General features: G+C 41.5%; 1 protein-coding gene and 1 long non-coding RNA gene across 2 annotated transcripts in view; one reads left to right on the top strand and one right to left on the bottom strand.

The window, feature by feature from the left end:
• MUC5AC (mucin 5AC, oligomeric mucus/gel-forming) overlaps window positions 1–22381 on the top strand; it is a 59918-nt gene that overhangs the window by 2870 nt on the left and 34667 nt on the right. Inside the window, exons 2-22 of the mRNA XM_083717967.1 lie at window positions 997–1122; window positions 4170–4241; window positions 4885–5146; window positions 5595–5709; window positions 6712–6802; window positions 7973–8082; window positions 8303–8519; window positions 9085–9210; window positions 10727–10844; window positions 11742–11880; window positions 13881–13991; window positions 14839–14908; window positions 15238–15375; window positions 16278–16442; window positions 17327–17421; window positions 17871–17997; window positions 19587–19839; window positions 20730–20782; window positions 21170–21270; window positions 21877–22028; window positions 22147–22285. Of these exons, the coding sequence (XP_083574093.1) occupies window positions 997–1122; window positions 4170–4241; window positions 4885–5146; window positions 5595–5709; window positions 6712–6802; window positions 7973–8082; window positions 8303–8519; window positions 9085–9210; window positions 10727–10844; window positions 11742–11880; window positions 13881–13991; window positions 14839–14908; window positions 15238–15375; window positions 16278–16442; window positions 17327–17421; window positions 17871–17997; window positions 19587–19839; window positions 20730–20782; window positions 21170–21270; window positions 21877–22028; window positions 22147–22285 (2780 nt within the window). The remainder of the gene's footprint in view (window positions 1–996; window positions 1123–4169; window positions 4242–4884; window positions 5147–5594; window positions 5710–6711; window positions 6803–7972; window positions 8083–8302; window positions 8520–9084; window positions 9211–10726; window positions 10845–11741; window positions 11881–13880; window positions 13992–14838; window positions 14909–15237; window positions 15376–16277; window positions 16443–17326; window positions 17422–17870; window positions 17998–19586; window positions 19840–20729; window positions 20783–21169; window positions 21271–21876; window positions 22029–22146; window positions 22286–22381) is intronic.
• On the bottom strand, window positions 17369–21921 carry LOC310837392. The gene is made up of 3 exons (XR_014560519.1): window positions 21828–21921; window positions 19651–19716; window positions 17369–17494 (listed from the first exon to the last, which is right to left on the bottom strand). It is a non-coding gene; the product is annotated as an uncharacterized lncRNA (long non-coding RNA).

The following is a 22381-nucleotide window of genomic DNA, read 5'->3' as shown; positions in this document are numbered from 1 at the left end:
GGCGAAAACAAGCTTGGTCCATCTTCCATGTGACAGCCCTTTAGATACTTGAAGAAGGCTATTATCCTTCCTCTCAGCCTGCTCATTCCCAAGCTAAACATACCCAATTTCCTCAACCATTTCTCATCAGGCTTTGTTTCCAGGCCCTTGCTAATCTTGGTTGCCCTCCTCTGCATAGCTTTCAGGTTGTCAATATCTTTCTTAAATTGTGATGCCCAGAACTGGACACAAGACTCCAGGTGTGGTCTGACCAAGGTGGAACAGAACAGTACAATTACTTCTCTTGTTCAGGACACTATACTTGTGTTGATGCAACCTAGAATAGCATTGGTCTTTTTCTTTTCTTTGTTTTACTGCTGCATCACACTGTTGACTCATGCTAAGCTTGTGGTCTACTAAGACCCCTAGATCCTTTTCACCTGTACTACTGGCAAGCTAGGTGTCCCCCATCTTAAATTTGTGCAGCTGGTTCTTCCTGCCTAAGTGTAGAACCTGACATTTGTCTGTATTGAAATTCATTTTTCTAGCATGAGATCAAATTTGTGGGTCTGCCTACTTGTAAGTGAGCCTGCCTGTGTGCTAAGACAACCATGCACAATATGCCTCCATGGTCTGAAGCATAGGACAGGTCTTTTAAAATACTGATGCTTAGACTTCAGAGTGCCCTTTCCTGAGAATTTCACATAGTCTCTTCCATTCTTGGTTTCAGATAGCATGCAAAAAGCAACTTTGTTTAGCTGGGCTTTTGAAAGAGGAAGGGAATGGCTTTAGGAGACTGGTTGATGATTTGAAAATTGTATTTTGAGCTGATGCCAGTTCCCCCACCTATGATGTTTTGTATGTAGTTTTGCTTGTTAGCTGTTAAGTTGATGGGCCAGGCAAAAATATTTTTAATGAAGAAATGAATTAAAGTTTGGTCAAATCCTGTGCCTTTGCCTTTTGCTAGTTAGCAGAATTGTTGCAGACCCTTTCTCACTGTTTTAACTGTTGCCACAGTCAACACCCAGGTTGAGCAATCCCAGTATGAAGACCAGCAATCCCAGTATGAAGACCAGCAGTATGATCAACAGCAGCAGCAGTCAAATTACGACTATCCATCTGTGCAGCCGACACATGATGACCGTAGGTGTTTCTAACTTCATTTGGACTCCAGCGCTAGCCAGATACGCTTGCAATGCCAGTTGCCAAGCCATAATTATTTCTGTCTTTCCCATTTTCTTGGTCTCTGCTTTAAATTCCTACATGGTTTTGCATCCCAGCCTCTTAGTAGGCAATACTGAAGATGAGGCAATACTGAAGCTAAAGGTTTTCTGCTTTAGCTCACAAAGTGATTGATTGCACGCCCCTCTAAGTTGCACCTGTTCCTCTTTGCTCTGAAAATGAAAACTGAGCTCCTCAAGCTATTAATTTGTTATCTTTGGGAACATGTAGGGTGTTAAGGCTTGATTCTTAGATAGTGTACAGTGGATAAAGTTTTGTTTATCTTGAGATTATGCTAATTTCCATCAGTCAAAGAGCAAGCAAACACCCTCATGCGAGGCAGGTATCTAATCTAGAACTATGTTTGCATTGCATAGGTGTTTGCGCAGCACACAAATATATTACGTGTGAGCATGGGTGTACACCCATGTGGTACACCCATGATAGTGGGACATTTAAATACATCCCTTTGTGCTTAGAAGTTCTAAACTGCATCACTCCCAACTGGGACAGGTCCAGCATATCCATGTAGTAATTTTATCATTTTGGAAATGCCTAAGAATGTTAGATTGTGTAATAATAATAATAATAATAATAATAATAATAATAATAATAATACCCCGCCTATCTGGCTGAGTCTCCCCAGCCACTTTGGGCGGCTTCCAATCGAGTGTTAAAAACAATACAAAGCCCCTTTAAATTCAATGGAAGAGTTAAATGTGCTGTTGAACACTGGCTTTTATCACTTTGTGCAATTTACAATCAAATTTATCTGTTCTGAGAAATAGGTGATTATCTCTTGCTTTGCCTTAACCTAATATTAATTGGGTTTCACACTCTGTGCAATCTACAAACTATGGGGAATAGCCAACGAAATCAGGGTAGAACCTCTGAAATTTATGGACTTAATTACTTACATCAATTGATTTCGATGAGTCATCTCTGAGTATGACTAACTTTGGATATTGCCCAGTTAAATAGAATTAAAGAATTCTTAGGTAAATTTCTTTGACACAAGTTATGCAAATGATAACCAAAGTGGTTCTTAAAATAAACTATGGTATTCATTTCATATTCTGTATTCTATTTATGGCGGGAGCTGTAAAAGATCAAAATTATTCACATTTTGAATCATCCAAGATACACGGAGCTAGTTTTGTATTGCTTTTAAAGGCAGGCTAAGTCTTGCACTAAGTAATTTTTTATAACTTTTCTGCATCTCATTATCTTTTATATTTTTTGCAAAAAAACAACAACACAGAAAAGAGGGACTTTCTGGGGGAACTGTAGAAAGCTGTATGTTTCAAACTGTAGAAATTCTTACATAAAAAACTGCATATGACTGGTACCTCAGTCTCACATAAACTACAAATGTTGGTGAATCCTAGTAGGAAGGAAGGAAACCTCCTCTCTTCTTGTATGTTGCAATAGCCCTTGTGTTGAACAGAATCTATGTTTTTACTGCAAAGGGGCAAGCATTGGTGTGGGAATATCTGGAAGTAATTCCTGCATCATGGCTAGCCCATAATGAGATTTCAGAAATGATAAAAGAGGCTAAGACAAGGAGAACCTACTGGATCAGGTCAATGGCCCATCTAGTCCAGCATCCTCTTCTCACAGTGGCCACCCAGATGCCTGTGGGAAACCCTCAAATGCTGATATCCTTTCCTCTCACACCAGGTTTAATGAACTGCTACTTCAGTGTAGCAACACAGAACGGCTATAATTACACACACAGTTAAACCATAGTTTGTTTAAACCATGGCTAGGTTAACAAACCACAACATATCATCTTATAGACAAGTAAGCAAGCCACAGTTTATTTTCCCAAAGTATGTTTTGTTTCTAGCCTTCTGCCTCTGTAACTTGGCAATTGTCTCAGGCAGGATGGCCAAATGAACCAAGGTAAAGCAGCAAGGCTGCTGGGTTTGGACAAAATGACAAACCTTTGTTAAAATAAGCTATGACTGAAAAGCCAACAACAAACCATGGTGTGCCATTAAACGATGCTTAATCTGTTTGACTACAGCTTTGAATATTCAAACAAACAACTCTGATTCAACATATGATGGCTTCATGTTACATGTAATCCAGACCAAGACCATGCTGTTATAGATGCTGCTGTTTGTTATGCCTAGATATATTCAGTGCAAATCTCTTTGTATGCAAGTTCAGAAACAAGATATTCCATAAAACATAATCACATTTTGTTTGAGCCAAACACAGTGAAAGGATTTAATCCCTCTCACGTTGCTTGCAGTGTATGTGATGCCCTTTCACAAAGCAAAGGGAAAGCAATTAACTTTCAATGTGACTAGTTTTACCTGGAAGAGGCTGGTATCATATTCAAGTTACCGTATGCTCCACATGAGAAAAGCCTCATTACATGAGTAAAGTTGCCACCATTTTGGTTATTTTGACAAGTTGTATTTGGTGCCAATTCTGACAGAACACTTTTGACATTTTATTTCTGCAGAAAGCGGTAGGTAGTGTGACACCAATACTTTCCTCATGTGCATATCTGAACACTTAGTTAAGAAAAAAATTTAAGCAGAAATTTTGTGCCTACTTACTTGAGAAGAAATCTCAGTAAACTCACTGGGGAATCACTTTCAGGTAAATATGCACAGAATTGGGCTATCAGTATGACAAATCTCAGGATTTCATCACCAGCCACTTGGCCTCTACCTTAGAATCCTTTAATAGCTCACTAGAATTTGCATTTAAAAGCCACACTATCCAGAATAGGAAGGGGGGGGGGATTGAGAATCATAGTTGAACTCTCATTGCCCCAGTCATCAAGGCCAACAGTAAGAGATTGTGGAAGTTGTAGTTCAGAAGGTCTGGAGAGCGCCAGGCAGGGAGAAGCTGCATTAGAGCTTTATTCATCAAATGGGTTTGGAGATATCTCTCTATTATTTCATTATGGAAATGCTGGTACAAGCTGTAATCATATTTATTTCCATCAGCTTTTGTCAAACCATCTCGTAGTCCTCCTGTGACCATCATCCCTCCCATGAGAACAACTCTGGCTGTGAAAGGTAAGTAAACCACAAACCACATTCTTGTGTTTTAGACAATAATCTTCCACCCACTGGGTGAACTTCAACAAATGAGTCCTATCAGTGGCAGCCCTATGCAAGGACTTCCACTTGTGCAATGGGGCTCTTCCCCCGCTCCTCTTCCCCATCTCCCCTGTGTCCTCCCCCACCACCATTGGCTCTGGCGAGTTGGGAGAGTGCCCAGATTGGGGTTGGGGAGGTGGGGTGGAAGGGAGGGGGGTTATTCCATATGGCAAGCTGAAATGCTTTCCTTGATGGAACTATTCCATTAGCAAGAAGTTGGATTCCTCCCACTGATCCAAGTTCCATTCCATTCACTTCAAAGGCTCTTTAGCAGCTGTATTCCAGAAAGGAAGATTGCAAAACTGAACCTTAGTATCCTATCGGTTAGAAATGGACTAGGAAGAAACAAAGGAAAGGGAAACAACCCATGGGCTTCCCTTCAAGGTCAAACAACAGATCAAGAGCAAATAAAAGAATATCATGTGGCCATATTTTATAGAAATGTAGATTTTGAAGATAAACTGAGGATGATTCTTGGATGAATGGATAGGTGGGTGGGTGGGTGGGTGGGTGAGCAAAGGATTTGGGTAGAACCTTACAGATTATTTTGAATCCACAGCCGGAAACTCTGCTCACAATGGGAGAGTGTGTAGCACATGGGGCAACTTCCATTTCAAGACCTTTGATGGGGACATCTACCATTTCCCTGGCACCTGCAACTACGTCTTTTCCTCCCACTGCAAATCTGATTATGAAGACTTCAACATCCAAATAAGGCGCTCTGTGGTTGAGAATGCTGCCATTATCAGCCATATCATCATAAAAATTGATGGAGCAGCCATTGAACTGACCCCACACTCCATTACTGTCAATGCAGAACAGTAAGTTCAGTTACTTTACTAACGACCTTATTAATGCTATTGGGGCCAACAACACAGAGTGGCTGTGTGGTACAGGAGCAAACAGCTATGCATAGTCCAAGGTGGGTTATAAATGCCACAGCTTTTATTGGTTGTAGTTGTAGTTCACAGGCTCCAGTGTTTTCAGAGAGCCATAATCCTATCATCAGGCACCTAAAGTGCTGGAATAAGGCTGATTTATAAGTGAAAGTGTTAAGAGAAAAGTGTCTTTGCATGAGAATAGTCATGGTTAGACCTGGGCCACATCAGTCTTCAAGTCATATAAGAATGGGGTAGTTTCATATGCTTCAACCATGTGTCTGTTTATATTGAAGGGATGCCATGAATGTTCTTAAAAAGATGAATTATGTTTTTGTCAACGAGAGGCTTTCTATTTGCCACCTTCAGTTGCAATTTGCTTTATCCACAGTGTCCAGCTGCCCTACAGCCACTTGGGAATCTTGATGGAGACAGTCTCAGGTTACCTGAAAATTGTTTCCAAGCTAGGCTTGGTGATCATGTGGAACCAAGAGGATGGCCTTCTGGTAAGAATATGAATGCTCAATATGCTGTTTTGTAACGAACAACCATGACACTATTTATCTTGTGTTTGTTAGCAAGTAAGTGGTGATTAAAAGTATTTGCAGTTTAGATGTGATGCCCTCCATTTCGTTTTGAAATTAGGAAAAAACAAATTTGCCTGTATTCGGCATTGAAGATTACCTAATGCAAGATTACCTTCTTCTTAGTAAAGAGGGGGGAAACAAGATGAAAGCTGTTGCTAAAAATTAATCACTTTTCTCATGTAATCAGCATTCCTGAGTGCATATCTTTTAGAGAAAGGTCTTGAGCCACACGCTTTAGAATATAAAAGCACAAGCACAATCCAGCACTTAAATTCAGACTATTTTAAAAGTGAAATGTAAAGATAGCTACAACTCTTGAGATTTTTAAAAAAGGGTTGTTTTTTGTTTTTGTTTTATTTTACTCATGAGTGACTTCATAAGTCATGCCTGATATTGTGAACCAGAATGATTATTCAATATATCCTTTTGCTCTCTTGAGCTCTTGGATCATTTCTTTGGTGGTCTGATCATTATGTTTCATCATGTTAATATCTTAATTCAGTGGGTTGCATCAAAACTTGAAGGGGCAGAATTGCACTAACCAGACATTCCTACAGGCAGAAGTGATGAGTGTGCTTCCTTTTTTTTTCATTTCCCTCTTCTCTCTTCAGCCCCACATGCCCCCACTCAAATCTGTTCCAGGGGGTTGGGGAGCCTGTCAGACAAACATGGAAGATGATGTGGGGAAGGGTTCAAGGAAGAAGAGGAAACTGTTCTAAGAATAGAGAGTAATCAAAATGAGCCATTCAAAATTAGCTCAGTCAGGTAGTAAATATTTACAAGCTCAATTTACAAGCTTCATCTATATATCAGTTGTTCACCACTCTCATGCAAAACCAGCCATCAGCTCTCATTTTTATTCATCATATTCAACACTGTGCTTTCACTATACTTATCTCTTGCTTCCCCCATTTGTTTTAGCTTGAACTGAATGAGAAATATGCTAATCAGACTTGTGGACTTTGTGGAGACTTCAATGGAATCTCAACTTTCAATGAATTTGTTTCTAACAGTAAGTATACAACCCCCCCCCAACAACAACGCACACAGGCAGTTCTGTTGTTATTGCTTCTGAAAGTTCATTTGTAAGACGGCAATGTTTATATTGGCAAACACTTGTGAAAGGCTGTGTGGCATTTTAAAAGGACCAAGGCTCGTCTGTTGAAGTGATCTCTTGCAAAAATTGCAGTCTTTGTTTCCCCTGTCTATTTTGTAGCTAATTGTGTAAATGGTCTATTACATCTTTAAAACATGAGTATATATTTTTTTAATGTGGGAACAGGGCTCCCAACTTCGAATATACGAACATAGGAAGCTGCCTTATACCATTGGTCCATCTAGCTTAGCACTGTCTATGCTGGCTGGTGTCAGCTCTCTAAGGTTTCAGACATGGGTCTCTTCTAGTCCTACCAGGAGACACCAGGAATTGAACATGGGGCCTTCTCTATGTAAAACACTTGCACTAGCACTGAGCTATGGCCCTTTCCTGAGTTTGTGTCAAGCAAGGAGAGTAATGATGTAGCAGAGAACATCCTCCTCCAAGTTTCTGACCTGGCTATATCTTGTCTCCCTGACCTATGCCACTACATAGTGTTAGTCTGGGATGCAGGATCTTTCAAGGCAGACATGGGTAGGATTCCTTCATGGAAGTTTGAAAGAGGGCAGACCTACATTCTGTTTTTGGTCTTATGCACCAACCCATCTGTCCTAAAGGATAACAGCCCATCCAGCAGGGAATTCACCATGGATCTTGAGCAACTTCTGGTTTGATGTGGCCAGGAAGGCATCTTGGTTGGGATTGCCAACAAGATGATGCAGACAGATGTGGGTGTTTTTACTTTAACCTCATTGACCTTAGTAGGAACTATAGCTGTTAGATTAATCACAACTTGGAATTTGTTAATATATAGGTATGGGACAAGAATCTGGGCTTTCTTGAGGTAAATGGGTAGGGGTGGGGACTTTTAAAATATATCTTTCCAGTAGTTGACCTGGCTGTCACCTCATGGGCTCAAGCTCTTGCTTCTACATCCATCTGCCAAACTTATCTGGCATAAAGAAAATAAAGATGTGGCCTGTGCCACCCTGGACCAATAGGGTTGGCTGTACCCTATCTACTCCTGCTCTAACTATAATTTTAGGATGACCATTTTGAAAATAATGCTATTCATACTTATTGCAGACATCAAACTGAATCCTGTGCAGTTTGGAAACATGCAGAAGATGGATGGACCCACCGAAGAATGCCAAGATCCTGCCCCTTCAGCTGCAAGCAATTGCAGTCAGGAGTTTGTAAGGATTCTTTTTGTTGTACCTTCTTTTTAAGGGAGATCTGATATTTTCTTTCCCTTTGCTTTGTCTTCAGGGAGTGCAAAAGACACTGAGACAATGAACCTTTGGAAAAAAATGCTAACTTACAAATATCATTGGTTAAAATCAGTAGTAGTTCAATAGCTAACTGGCGCTTTATGAAGCCCATTGATTACACACACTGTCTATTTCCTACTTCCAGAGTACTGTCTGCCAAACAGTATTGACTGGTGAAGCATTCATGGGCTGCAATGCACTGGTTGAAGTACAAGATTACATTGATGCTTGCGTAGAAGACTTGTGCAGCTGTGATAAGTCTGCCACTGATTACTGCATTTGCAACACCTTTGCTGAATATTCCCGGCAATGTGCCCATGCTGGTGGACTGCCAATGGAATGGAGGACAGAAGATCTGTGTGGTAAGTATCTCTGAAAGGCACTTCCGCCTCTCTGGGTCAGACTCAATTAATCATAATGTGGGGGGCACTGTTGTAGGCCGTCTAGCCTAAACCTTTCCTTAATACAGAAATCCAGTAAGCCCAACAGATGGTTACCCAGCCTCTGCTTAAAGACCTCTAGTGAGAGAGGGAACTCTCCAACCCCATGCAATGGATTCCATTCTTGAATAGAACTTTCCATCAAAAAAGATTCTCCTCCTGTTCCACTGAAGTCTACCCCGTGTAGCTTAAGCCCATTTGATTTAGTCCTGTCTTCTGGGGCAGCAGAAGACACAATTTTTCCCTGTTTGGTGCAACAGTTCTTCATGTATTAGATGTGTGCTTTCTTGTCTCTGCCTAGTATACATATACCCAGTTTCTTAATTTTCCCCTCACTGGGCTTGTTTTCCATACTCCTGTTTTAAAAAAAACCCTCACCAGAACATAAAACACCATTTGTTTAAAGCAATTTCACCTCAAGAAAACAACCAACACAAAAATTACATAGCAGGTCATCTAATGTTTCTTAATTCATGTCTCCTTTCAGCCAAGACATGCCCTTTCAATATGGTGCACCAGGAATGTGGCTCCCCCTGTTCTAATACTTGCACCAATCCGGAAAGGTCCCAGCTCTGTGAAGATCATTGTACAGATGGCTGCTTTTGTCCACCAGGTAAGACAACAAACAACATTAGGCTGACAGCAGGGGCTCTGGATATTAATAGCTTTCCACAGAAAACAGCTTCCTCAGTTACAATTTTAAATGAGATAGTCATGATTGCTATCCTCTGCTATGAAAATTAAGGGTGGTTCTTAATCCCACCCCCCACTTTTGGATTTATTTTGGATCTTGTTTTTTCTATATATCTTTATAGAGTGCTTTTGTGGATAGGCAAATTAAAAATTTAATATATGCACACTTCTTTGCATATTTTAATTTTATTTTTAAAATGTTTTCAATTATTTTTTAATACTTCTTGCTGGAAAGGTCATACACTCTTGCAGAAAGGCAAACTAGAAATACATACAATCAAAAAGATCGTTCTTTTTCATTTTTAAAAAAATGCATGTATTTATTTATTTCATGCTGGAGTGCTGGTGCTATTCTGAGTAACTTTCAGTTTCAGTGGGTGATGCTTAGTTCTAGTATTAGCAGAAAGAGGGAAAAAGAAATCCCTGTGAACTTTGCTGAGAGTGAATGACTGGCAAGTTTTATGAGGGCAGGGTGTTCAGTTGGATGGCTCAATGAACTGATCCAGCATGGTAGCTTGTATGCTCTTAAAACAAAGCAACCTGGTCAAGAACACACACACACACACACACACTACTACTACTACTACTACTACTAATACTGGTGTTTAATGTGTGGGAATGTTGAGGGTGGCAGGAAAGGATATATTGATTATTAATATCCTTCCCAACTTGCACTAGCAAGTTTCTTCACTCTGCTAGAGTGCATTCCCCTTCTTACAGAGCAGAAAACTTGTTGCAAACTCATGTGAGTTTCTTAAGACAATAAACAATTCAATCTGGGTTGCCCAGATTGAGATATGTTCTAATATTCCTGATAAGACCCCTTTTGAATCCCTCCTAAAAGAATAAAGACACCACAGTCTTATTCATAAGTAACAAAAAGTAGTTTTACTCACGATCAGGCAGAGCACAGTGTGATCCCTGAAGGCAGGCTTTAGGCTTAAAGTTACACACATGTACAAACAGGTTTACCTCATATGGGAGATAACATGGGGAACTGCTGTGGCAGCCAGCAGTACAGTCCAGGTGATGCAGGAAGCTGACAGGACAAACAGGAAGGTCGAAAAGGGGAAGGTAGCAGCGTGACTTGCCTTTTACCAGGTCTGGAAAGGTCATGCCCACCTACTAGTCACATGCAAGGAAGGATGCTCCAGGCCAGGAAGACAGGAAGTTTTGACTGGCTGAACCAAACATTCCCTTGCATGCCCACTCTAGCAAAACAAGGAATGTTGTACTTAAGTGCTCCCAGTGGATTACATCCCACATAATGCAGCTCCCACAATGCCAATTTCTCGAGCTACTGGAAAATGGTAACATGGTAGGTTGCCATCAGGAGTCTGGCATGACAATACCAAAGTCAGTGGAATGGTGTAATGTGCCTCACAGATCTTAAAAACAATGAAACTGATACCTAACCTACCTCCTTATTCTTTTAGGCACTGTGTTTGATGACATAAGCAGCTCTGGTTGCATCGCTGTGAAGGACTGTCACTGTACTTACAATGGAGACACTTATTCTCCTGGAGCTTCTTTTGCATCCCAGTGCACTGCATGGTAAGACACCCACATCTGCTCATTCCTATTGCCTAGAAAATAAATGTGATGGGAATAATGACTCAAGCGTAGAATGTTGTGGTGTTAAAAAAAATCTCAGTATTGATGTTTACTACTTTAGTATCAGTTGCGTCAAATGCTAAAACACTGCAGCATGGAGCCACATGGATGCTCCCTTGGGTTCCGTGACAGAAGAAAGGTAGACTATAAATGATATGAAACAAAATAAGCTACAAAATACTGAAAAAACACCAACTGACAGGCATCAGATTAATATGAGTGAATTAATATGGCTGAATGTCAAGTACAGGTATCCATATTCAAAGGATATCCTGCTGTTTCTAGGATATCCCTCCAGGTATATTTGACATCAAAATTCACGAAGAAGAGGAGATATTTGAGGATTTTTTTTAAAGGAGCAGGTTAATATCATTGTGAAGGAGGAGGTGGAGGAGAAACCCCATTTTTTAAATAAAAAAACAACAATCCATTGAATGCATTTATATTGTATATGAAGGAGATGAAGGTTTAAAGAGGCTTTTGTTCAAATATGCGACATCAATCCATTTCTATTCCAAAATTAACTAAAGGGCCCAATTTCGGCAGTGTGTTTTGAAATATGAAGCCTTCAGGAATACACGGGTTATGATTTATTGTTTATTGTTTCAACATCTTTCAAAAACAGTTATTAACATTGCTATAGCTCATCAAGGAACATTGGATTACCTACAGAAAAGTTGTTCATTAATAAAAGACCACAACCTACAGCAGCACTTAAAGAAAGGGAAATAAGTGTATTAAAATAGCCTAGCTTTAATTATTGTACTTTTCTTTTTTGCTTGTTTTGTTTTCCTTGTGTACACTGTCACCTGATGTACCCCACTCTCTTCTCTTCAGTACATGTACTGGAGGCCAGTGGGCCTGTGTCAGCCTTGACTGCCCCGGAATGTGCTCTGTTGAAGGAGGCTCCCACATCTCCACATTTGATGAGAAACGCTATTCGGTCTTTGGGGACTGTAGCTATGTCTTAACTAAGGTAACCAAAAGGCAATATTTAACTTTTGGTGAGGTTTTGCATTGGAGAAATCCCCACATGCAGGGGTCGAAATTGCTTGGTTAGAATGTTGCAGGAAAAAGGTTTGATTTAATTAAGCTATTGACATCAACAGTAATTTTCTGTACACAGGAAACCCCAGCAAAAAGTCCAAAATAAAATAAGTACGTTGATGTCAGCAGCCTTTTGCAAAAGTCCCATAGGAAAGAACTGCAGTTGCCATGCTTTGGGGATTTCATATGCAACTGTTCAATTCAACCTTCCTCAACCTGGATATTTTGGTCAACAACCCCCTTCAGCACCAGCCAGCATGGCCCTGGTCTGGGATGATGAGAGTTGGAATCCAAAAACATCTGGAGGGTACTAGGTTGCGGAAGGCTAGTTTAATTCACTGCTGTTTAAGTATTGCAGTGTATTTCTCAGACTGGGAAACCAAGCACATAGAGTGTTTTTTAGTGGCTGGGGAGATGGAATGGGGCCTGGAAAATCTTGGGTCTGAGTCCCTATAGATTTTATGTGTATGCTACATCTGAAGGACACAGCCTCATTGACAAGGCTCATCTCACAAAACACCGATTGAGACTAAGCTAGTTGGACTTAAAGGTAAAGGTAAAGGGACCCCTGACCATTAGGTCCAGTCGTGACCGACTCTGGGGTTGCAACGCTCATCTCGCTTTATTGGCCGAGGGAGCCAGCGTACAGCTTCCAGGTCATGTGGCCAGCATGACTAAGCTGCTTCTGGCGAACCAGAGCAGTGCACGGAAACGCCGTTTACCTTCCCGCCGGAGCGGTACCTATTTATCTACTTGCACTTTGATGTGCTTTTGAACTGCTAGGTTGGCTAGTTGGACTTAAAAAAAGGTAAAGGTAAAGGTACCCCTGCCCGTACGGGCCAGTCGTGTCTGACTCTGGGGTTGCATGCTCATCTCACTTAAGAGGCCGGGAGCCAGCGCTGTCCGAAGACACTTCTGGGTCACGTGGCCAGCGTGACGAAGCTGCTCTGGCGAGCCAGCACCAGCGCAGCACACGGAAACGCCGTTACCTTCCCGCTATAAAGCGGTACCTATTTATCTACTTGCACTTGGGGGTGCTTTCGAACTGCTAGGTGGGCAGGAGCTGGGACCGAACAACGGGAGCTCACCCCGCCGCAGGGATTCGAACCGCTGACCATGCGATCGGCAAGTCCTAGGCACGGAGGTTTTACCCACAACGCCACCTGCGTCCCATCTAGTTGGACTTAGTTCCCATTAAATTAATGGGACTTGAGCTTAGCCAATACTTAATTTCAATGGGGCTAAAGTATGACTAATTTAGTTTACATCCAGTCCAGAAGCTTTCACTTCAAATCAGCACCTCTCCTCAGATTACTTCCTGTATAAAGCCCTAAGCCAGGGATGGGGACCCTGTGGCCTCCGGACAGTCAGAGATGATGGGAGTTGTAGTTCAGCAGCATCTGGAGGTGTTGGTCCAGCAAAACACTGGGAGCTCTTTTACCTCATGAGCCCTCTTGCCCATTAAGATAATGGAGAGGATGCCCTATTCATGTGCTAGCTCCTTGCAATGAAATATCAATGGGAGCAAGGGATAGACCTTTTACAGCACTGGCTCCTATTCTGTGAAACACCCTTCTAAGAGAAATGTCAATTCTATGATCTTCCTTGCCTTTCAAATACAAGGTAAAGTATGCTTGTTTAGGCAAGCTCTTAATCTTCCATAGGAACTTGGCATGATATTTGACTTGCTAAATTATCACGTTTTAGTCTTATTTATATCGTACTTTGTTTTTTAAAACATGTTAGCAACGTGTTGTAAAAACGACATTATATTGTTTTAATTGTGGGAAATTGCCCCATATTGACAACGAAAAGCAGGCTGTCATTATTTTAAATAAACAACCCAGCTAGCTCAAAAGCCATGCGATAATGGTTATATAAAAAGCCAAGTATTGCATGCTGCCTACACTCTGTGTTCTTCACTTCCAGCTCTGTGACAGTAAGGCCTTCACTGTTCTGGGAGACATTCGAAAATGTGGCCTGACAGACACCGAGACCTGCCTGAAAGGCATCGCCATCGACATAGATGGAGGAGAGACAGTAAGTATGGAAAACAAGGCCAACTATATGCTCAAAAGGGAGATTACACACTGATTTATAGAAGCACTCCTTCCACCCACAGTGAAACAGCAAATATGTTCAGTCTTATGCAAAATGTGTAGAACTGCTCAGTTTTATCTCCTAGTCTCAATTACTACTCCTAACAATAAACCAACTGACCTGTCCCAATCAGAATGTGAACTTCAGTCCCCTTGTGTGGCCCTCATTTCTCCTCTAGGTTACAGTAAGTCCTTTCACAGTCTAGATTTCATAATATTGCAGGCCCACTGCCCCACAACCTCAAGCCCTTCACCTTTCATTCCTTGCACATTTTCCTTCTCTTCCCACTTCTTTGTTTCCAATGCTCCTTTCTTCAAGTCTCCTTCCCCATATCTATTCTTTCCTCTGGTTACTGTTTCTTGGCCTAGTGCTCTCTTCCTTCAACTAACTGCTTCCGGTTTCTCCCTCCCTCCCTTTGCTTCCTTATCTCCTTGTGATTCTTCCCATTCTCCAGACTGCCCCACAAACCTACTCTGATCCATAGAGAGCTGGGTGAGGATTTAATTCCAGTCAATTGACAGTTGTCCCTTCCCTCATAAAAGTTATTCCAGACATTCTAGCAGCTTTGTTTCCTGAGCAGCTGGAGCATTCATGAACAGTTCATTTCCAGCACAATCAACTGGTGTCAGAGGCTTCACTGCTACAGATGCAATACAATGTGGATTTTGTTGGAAGTTTATGTGCATGAGCAGTGTCATCCAAAGTCACAAAGAAACAGGAAAACAAGCGCATATGATATTTTTAACCATACTTGTTCATCATTATCTTTACCTTTCTCCTCTGTCAGGTAGTTGTGATCAAGTCTACTGGGGTCGTGTATGTGAATATGATCCTTTCCCAGCTGCCTATCTCAGCATGTAAGTTCTCCTTTCAGAGATAATACATGACATTCATCATTCTTCACTCTCCTACTCTATTATTGTTCTCAACATGAGGGATACCTTCAGCAAGGCTCTTCTGATGTTCTTAGGATTTTGGACTTTTCTCTTATGCTTGAAGGCCATTTACTAGGGGAAATGGTTAAAATGCTAAGCATAAGCAGTTGTTACCTCATTGTTAAGTATGCAAAATGCACATACCCTCGTGTCCCCCCTTGTAGCAAATGCCATAGCCATATGAATGATCAGTTGACACCTGATGAAATGTTTGGTCCCATTAGTAAACTCATTATATTCCACTTCGACAGCCAATGTCACCATCTTCAGGCCCTCATCCTTCTTCATCATTGTGGATACAAAATGGGGCCTCCAGTTACAGATCCAGCTCGTGCCCATCATGCAATTATTTGTACGCTTGGACCCAACCCACAAAGAGCAGACATGTGGTAAGTGAGTCAATTAGTCATTAGTCTCAAGACATAGAGGAGATGTTCACTGAAATCACTGTGATGCTGTATAAAGGATTGCAAGGATTTAAATTTGAATCCTGACAGGAAAGGTGTACTGTGGAGTATGGGGGACTCCCTGGTCCTGAATGGGGCAACTGTGCCCCTGAAGGAGCAGGTGCACAGCCTGGGAGTCATTTTGGACTCACAGCTGTCCATGGAGGCGTAGGTCAATTCTGTGTCCAGGGCAGCAGTCTACCAGCTCCATCTGGAAAGCAGGCTGAGACCCTACCTGCCGCGGACTGTTTCACCAGAGTGGTGCATGCTCTAGTTATCTCCCGCTTGGACTACTGCAACACACTCTATGTGGGCCTACCTTTGAAGGTGACCTGGAAACTACAACTAATCTAGAATGCGGCAGCTAGACTGGTGACTGGGAAGCGGCCACCGAGACCACATAACACCGGTCTTGAAAGACCCAGTACATTTCCAAGCACAATTCAAAGTGTTGGTGCTGATCTTTAACGCCCTAAACAGCCTCGGCCCAGTATACCTGAAGGAGCGTCTCTACCCCCCATCGTTCAGCCCGGACACTAAAGTCCAGCTCTGAGGGCCTTCTGGCGGTTCCCTCACTGTGAGAAGTGAGGTTGCTGGGAACCAGGCAATGGGTCTTCTTGGTAGTGGCGCCCGCCCTCTGGAACACCCTCCCATCAGATGTCAAGGCAATAAACAACTATCTGGCTTTTAGAAGACATCTGAAGGCAACCCTGTATCGATAAATTTTAAATGTCTAATGTTTTACCATTTTTTATGTGCTGTAACCCAGCCAGATGGGCGGGGTATAAATAATAAAATTATTGTTGTTGTTCTGGTTATTTAAAGTCCCCATGGTTTTGTTCCAGGTCTCTGTGGAAACTTCAACAATGTCCAAGCAGATGACTTCAAAGCTGCCAGTGGAGTAGTAGAAGGAACTTCAGCTGCATTTGCCAACACGTGGAAAGCACAGGCCAATTGTCCTGACATCAAAAATATTTTCGAGAACCCATGTACTCTCAGCATAGAAAATGGTATGTGCACTGATATTTTGCAGCTTTTATCCTAGGACACTCTTTAACCAACAGCCTAATTAGAAAGACCCTTTAGAATTATTTTTTAAGCAGAAACTCACATTAACTCTATTAACTATTGTACAATAGAAATTGCCCTTGTATAGGGCTGGTAAGGACATAAAGGTCATGTTGACTTTTTTAGCTTTTATATTCCACCCTTCCTTCATGCAGCATCCTAATTCTTCTCCCTCCCATTTTATCCTCACAACAACCCTGTGAGGTAAGCTTGTCTGAGAGAATGTAACTGGTTTTTGGACACCTAGGGATCTTAAAAGCTGGGTGGGTGAGTCCAACACACACTCTCTAAGTCATAGTTTGTTGCTCTATGCCACACTGGCTCTCAGATGACAATGGCTCCCCGTAAGAGAAAAAGGCTTTGTACAGCTGGAACAATCATTGCAGACTATTCCACATTATCCAGATCATGGTGTATTAAGACAGCAGAGAAAAATGGCACGACAGACAAAAGATGACGGGTTAAAGCAGATTATAGGTGACTTGAGCAAGCAAGCACAGCTGTATGATGCAGAAGGAAGGCAGAAAGATACAGTTAACAATGAGAGCAAGTTCTAATACAGTATTTTCTCTCATTGACTGGCTGGAATAGGTTCTCGAACTCTGATAGTGATTCTTACATGCTTGGGTGGTGGATATAGAGGGATGCATGAGTCTGAAGGAACTAGACTATTGTACAAAGGTGAAGTTTGTAGCTCTGCCCTGCCCACCACTGGCGTAAGGTCCCTGAGAGGCTGCACAGAAGGGAATGTGTTCCTTGGGCTGAAACACATTGCCCATCTCTGCAGTAATATGTATAAAACCACATTGCCCTTTGTCTTGTACAGAAAAATATGCTTCGCACTGGTGCGGCCTGCTGACGGACAGCAATGGACCCTTTCAGAAGTGCCACTCTGCAGTAGATCCTACTGTTTTCCACACGGTACTTTGTACATTCTCTTTCTTTGAAGTGCCAATGAGAATCTGAACATAACTCCTGGGGGTGGGAATTAAACCTGTTAGAGTGGATAAACAATGTCAGGGCTTCAGTATACTCTCTGCCAAACTTTCTGTCATTAATGTATATTATCAATCCCCATATCATGTTATCCTACATATTCATTTCTCGCTTCACTACTAAATATAAACATCTCCTCATTCCACTCTGTGTGGTTGGCCATGTAGTTTGCCAACTTCTGAGACAAAGGTTAACATTTAAGCAGCTGGTTCTCAGGAAACTCCCAGGTCCTCAGTAGTTTAAAGCAAGCAATGTGAAATATAAAGACATATTTTTAGATTAAATTCATAGATGAGTTCTTCATGTGAAGGTTTAAGAGCAAATGTCCCTGAAGGGGGGGAGTTAATATTAATGGCTATTCTCTGTCTCCCTAGACCTGTATGTTTGATACCTGCAATTGTGAAAGGAGTGAGGACTGTATGTGCGCTGCCCTTTCCTCCTATGTCAGAGCCTGTGCTGCAAAGGGAGTGCTGCTGAGCGGATGGAGAACCAGCATCTGTAGTAAGTTATGAGGATTTTGTAAACCAAAAAGCAAGTGACCAGAGGAGATTGTCAAAGTGTTTCAAATAGAACTCCAAACCATGATTCAACCCCACATTTTTGGATTTTTTTCAGTGTCGCTGAATTATTTTGCAAGTTTTCTTAGTAGTAAGTCTCAATGAAATTAATGGAGCTTACTTTTAAGTATCCAACATGGTGCTAAGTGAATCTCTGTCAGCGCAAGATGGAAAGTTCTTCTCTTTTCTCTCCCCACCCTGCCTGGACACCCCGTAAATGTGTTCTTGGAGTTCCCCCAACCCTCAAGAACAGGTTTGGGGATGGTGCAGGGTGCATAATACATAATGTAACAATGCATATTATAACTGAATCTTTTTTAAAAAGAAGAAAGAAGAAAGAAACCCAAATGTTTTAAAAAAGTAGTCTTGGCATTTTGGGTTTAAAAATATACTGCAGTTGTTTAGAACACCACTTCATTTTTGTGACTTTATCTGCTTCAGCCACTGCATCTCTCAAATAAAATGAGCTGCTAGAGAGAAACATCTGCTCATCTGTAGATGTGTGTTTTTTTCTATAGAAATTCAACTGCTGCCTGCTAGTAAGTGGCAAAGAAGGCAGGTTTTTTTTGTTGGCTGCCATTTTGAATTTCCCCAGCTGCACATCAGAACAAGGCCACCTGGTTCAATTTGCTCCCTCTCAAGATCATTTTGATCCCCTCCACAGCCTGAAATACTGATGAATCAAAACAACTCATTTCAAGGAGGTGGTTTTTATGTGGACCCGATCTTTGCCAGTTAGTAGCAGCTGTAGTTTCAAAATTATCCTGGACGAGATTTTGAAGGAATTTGAAGCATCTATGCTTTGTTTGTGTGACAACTCCAAAGTGGTGCCAGTAGTTTCCTGAAAGTCTTAATCTGGTGAGCAGATACAGATGAGGCTTACGGGAGCTGCAGAAAGTTCAGAAGGAAATAAAGTTATTGTTTGCCATGGGGAGGCAAATCACAACCAAAAAACTTCACAGTCTTATGTGAATAATGGAGCATGTGCTAGTTTCTCTCTCTAGTTACACCAAAGAATTCTTGACAGCACTGGATTAGAAATTAGGAGTAAAATACATATTTTTTGGAAAAGATAGAAAAACACACAAACTATCAAATGAGTAGTTTTCAAAGCTGTGATTTAAAGATGAATCTGGAATCACATAGCTTGATTCAAAGGCCAATAAATTACATGGATTAGTCACGTTTTGAACAGGCTCCTTTTCATAAACCCATACAAGATAGTAACTTCCCTTCTGCAAGTTAAATTTAATTCAAGGCACCCAGGCAATCGTTCATACAGTCTTTATGCACAAAGCAGCATACGTCACTGTACCCAGAACATCCCATCACACCTGGATGCTGAGGCAGACATCCTAAGCTTCTCCAGCCTCTGGGACTAGAGCCCATCATCTAGATATACAGATATGCATCTAAACACACACAGCCAATGTTTTTGAGTATACATTGTACCCTGCGATGTCTAGTAATTTATAGCCACAGTAGCCCTTAGATAACCTCTGGAACAACTTCTTTTCTTTTCCCTCTCTCAAGCCAAATACCAAATGTGTCCCAAAACCCTGGTTTACCGTTACAACATTACTTCCTGCCAACCCACCTGCCGATCTCTGAGTGAGCCTGATGTCACTTGCAACATTAAGTTTACCTCCGTGGATGGATGCACCTGCGAAGAAGGGATGTATATGGATGAGAGCGGCAAATGTGTACCTGCTACCAGCTGCCCCTGCTACTACAAAGGGACTCCTCTACTGTCTGGAGAAGTTATTCATGAAAATGGTGTCATATGGTAAGTGATGGTTTGAAATAAGCATTGTTGTGAGGTGATGGGAATAGCCAAAATTTCCTTCCATAGAACCATGCTTCTAAGCTGCCCTTAATTATAATTTTTTAAATTTTGTTTTTTGGAAGATTCAGTCAATTTAATTTTGTAATGTCTGGTGCTTAGATATTAGGTGCCTTTGTGACACATTTCTAAATGCCCCAAAGTTTCTTATTCATATGAGAAAAATATAGGAGCCCAGCTGGATCAGACCAAAGGCCTGCCTAGTTCAACATCTTATTCTCATAATGGCCAACCAGAAGCCTGTGCAAAGCTCACAAGCAACTTATGAATGCAATAGCAACCCAGCTCATGCTCATTAGCAACATTATTCAGAGGCAATACTGGAGGCAATATAAAGACATCATGACTGTGGGTGGCCTTGTCCTCCATGAATTTGTCTAATCCTCTTGTAATGCCTTCCAAGTTGTGAACCATCACTATGTTATCTGGTAATTAATTCCACAGTTTAACTATGCTTTGTGCTTCCCTTTGTCTATATCTCCCACCATTAAACTTTTGCATCTGTTAAAAACGGGCTTTCTAGTAATGGCTGGTGGAGGGTGAGGAGAGAACTTGAGACTGGCAACAGCACCACAGGTGCCCTGTGGATCTCTGAGGTCTGTCCACTCCTGATAAAAATGCCTCACCCCAGTCCAGATCCACCAAGGAGGAATTCTTAAAGCATTTTAACAGGCTATTTTAAGGGAAACATTTTCCTTTTGGTCACAAGGTGACAATTCAGCATTCCACACCGTGAAGGATTTGTTGTTGCTGTCCTTTAGCCAGTCAAGAACAACTGCTCTTCATAAAACTGGTTCAATTTTTAAGTAAGAAACATTCTTCATCTCTTGCAGCACTTGCACACAGGGAAAGCTTCAGTGCATTGGAGAAGTGAAACCACAACCAGGTAAGCCAAATCACAGAAAAAGATAATAGTAGTTCCAGAGACCTTGTAAAACTGAAATATTCCATTGGACTTTGAGTCCTCCGAAAATTGGTTGAAAATATCCAATAGGCTCACTCCAATGTACAGATGTGGAGTTGTTTTACAACCTTGAGTGATGCAAGTTTCTATTATCTGCTAAGCACCATAGCCAAGATAGCCACCATGCTCTGTCTTAAAATTGGCAGTGAAGGTATAATGTTGTCGTTGTACAAAGACTTTTATGTGTGTTTTTAAGTGAAGTGTTGATAATGGTGTGCCCTGAATTAGTTTTCATGACATACACTCACTGTTTTGGTGATTAATGTCTAATTTCAAACTGAGATTTCACCTAGCTCTCCTTTCTACCAGAATGTTTTGCTCCCATGGTCTACTTTGACTGCACTAATGCCACAGTAGGAGCCACTGGAGCCGAGTGTCAGAAGAGCTGTCAGACCCTTGACATGGGATGCGTAAGTGTGACTACATTGTAACCATTTCTTATCTAAATTACCTGTTCAACGTATGTATTACATTGTTCCCATGATCACTTATTTCCTGAATTTATGAAACTGTCAGCACCGCTCAGCATTCATCATGGTCTCCTGTTACAAAATAGGAGTCATGCTGATGGGTGATCAGAGGCAATGACGAAAGCTAGCCTACAGAACCCATCAGAAGGTGGGTAGAGACAGGGAGGCGCAGGGCATGGTAAACCAGTTTAACCACCATGTTATGACTTGTGAATACTCTTACACGCAACATTATTTTTTTTAAAAAAATCAAGGGACACCCAACATTTTTTTAAAAATCAAGGGTATCAATATACCAAGTCACAATCTAGTGATTTATAATAACATTCTCTCAAAGAGTTCAAGAAAAGTTCTCCACACCTAAACTCCTCTGAAAAAGTAAACTTGAAGCAGTTTTGCATAGCTTGCTAATTAATTGACTCTTCATTGGTAACGCACCACTGGAGACAGATACTGATTTCACTCTGTCTAGTATCTTAGTCACTTTTGTTTCTCACCTATTGGTTTGTCAAGTAACATCTTTTGCTGCCTTATCTTCTGTTACAGTACAGCACACAGTGCGTCTCTGGCTGCATGTGTCCCAAGGAGTTGGTGTCCGATGGCCAAGGTGGGTGTGTAGCTGCTGAAGAGTGTCCATGCATTCACAATGAAGCCACATACAAGCCAGGGGACAGCATCAAGGTGAAATGTAATACTTGGTACGTATCGCCTGTTATAAGCTGTACTAAAAGTATTGAACTCTTCCATCTAAATGGGGGGGGGGGGATCAAACAAACCCTGCCACTGTGAAATTTAACCATATTTCTGTCTGTGCAGTACATGTAAGAACAGAAAGTGGGAGTGCTCCACTGAACCCTGCCTGGCAACATGCTCTGTTTATGGAGATGGTCATTACATCACTTTTGATGGCAAACGCTATAGCTTCAGTGGAGACTGTGAATACACACTGGTCCAGGTATAATACTTTTCTCCCCAAGCACTTGCTTTTTTGAAATGCAGAGTCTTTAGTCTTAATATGGCAAGCTGTGTTCATGAACACCATATAACCCTC

This window comes from Podarcis gaigeae (genome assembly GCF_964106915.1).
Source record: "Podarcis gaigeae genome assembly, chromosome: 1".
NCBI lineage: Eukaryota > Metazoa > Chordata > Lepidosauria > Squamata > Lacertidae > Podarcis > Podarcis gaigeae.
The sequence above is the reverse complement of the archived record's forward strand: the minus strand, read 5'-3'. Positions and strand labels throughout refer to the sequence as shown.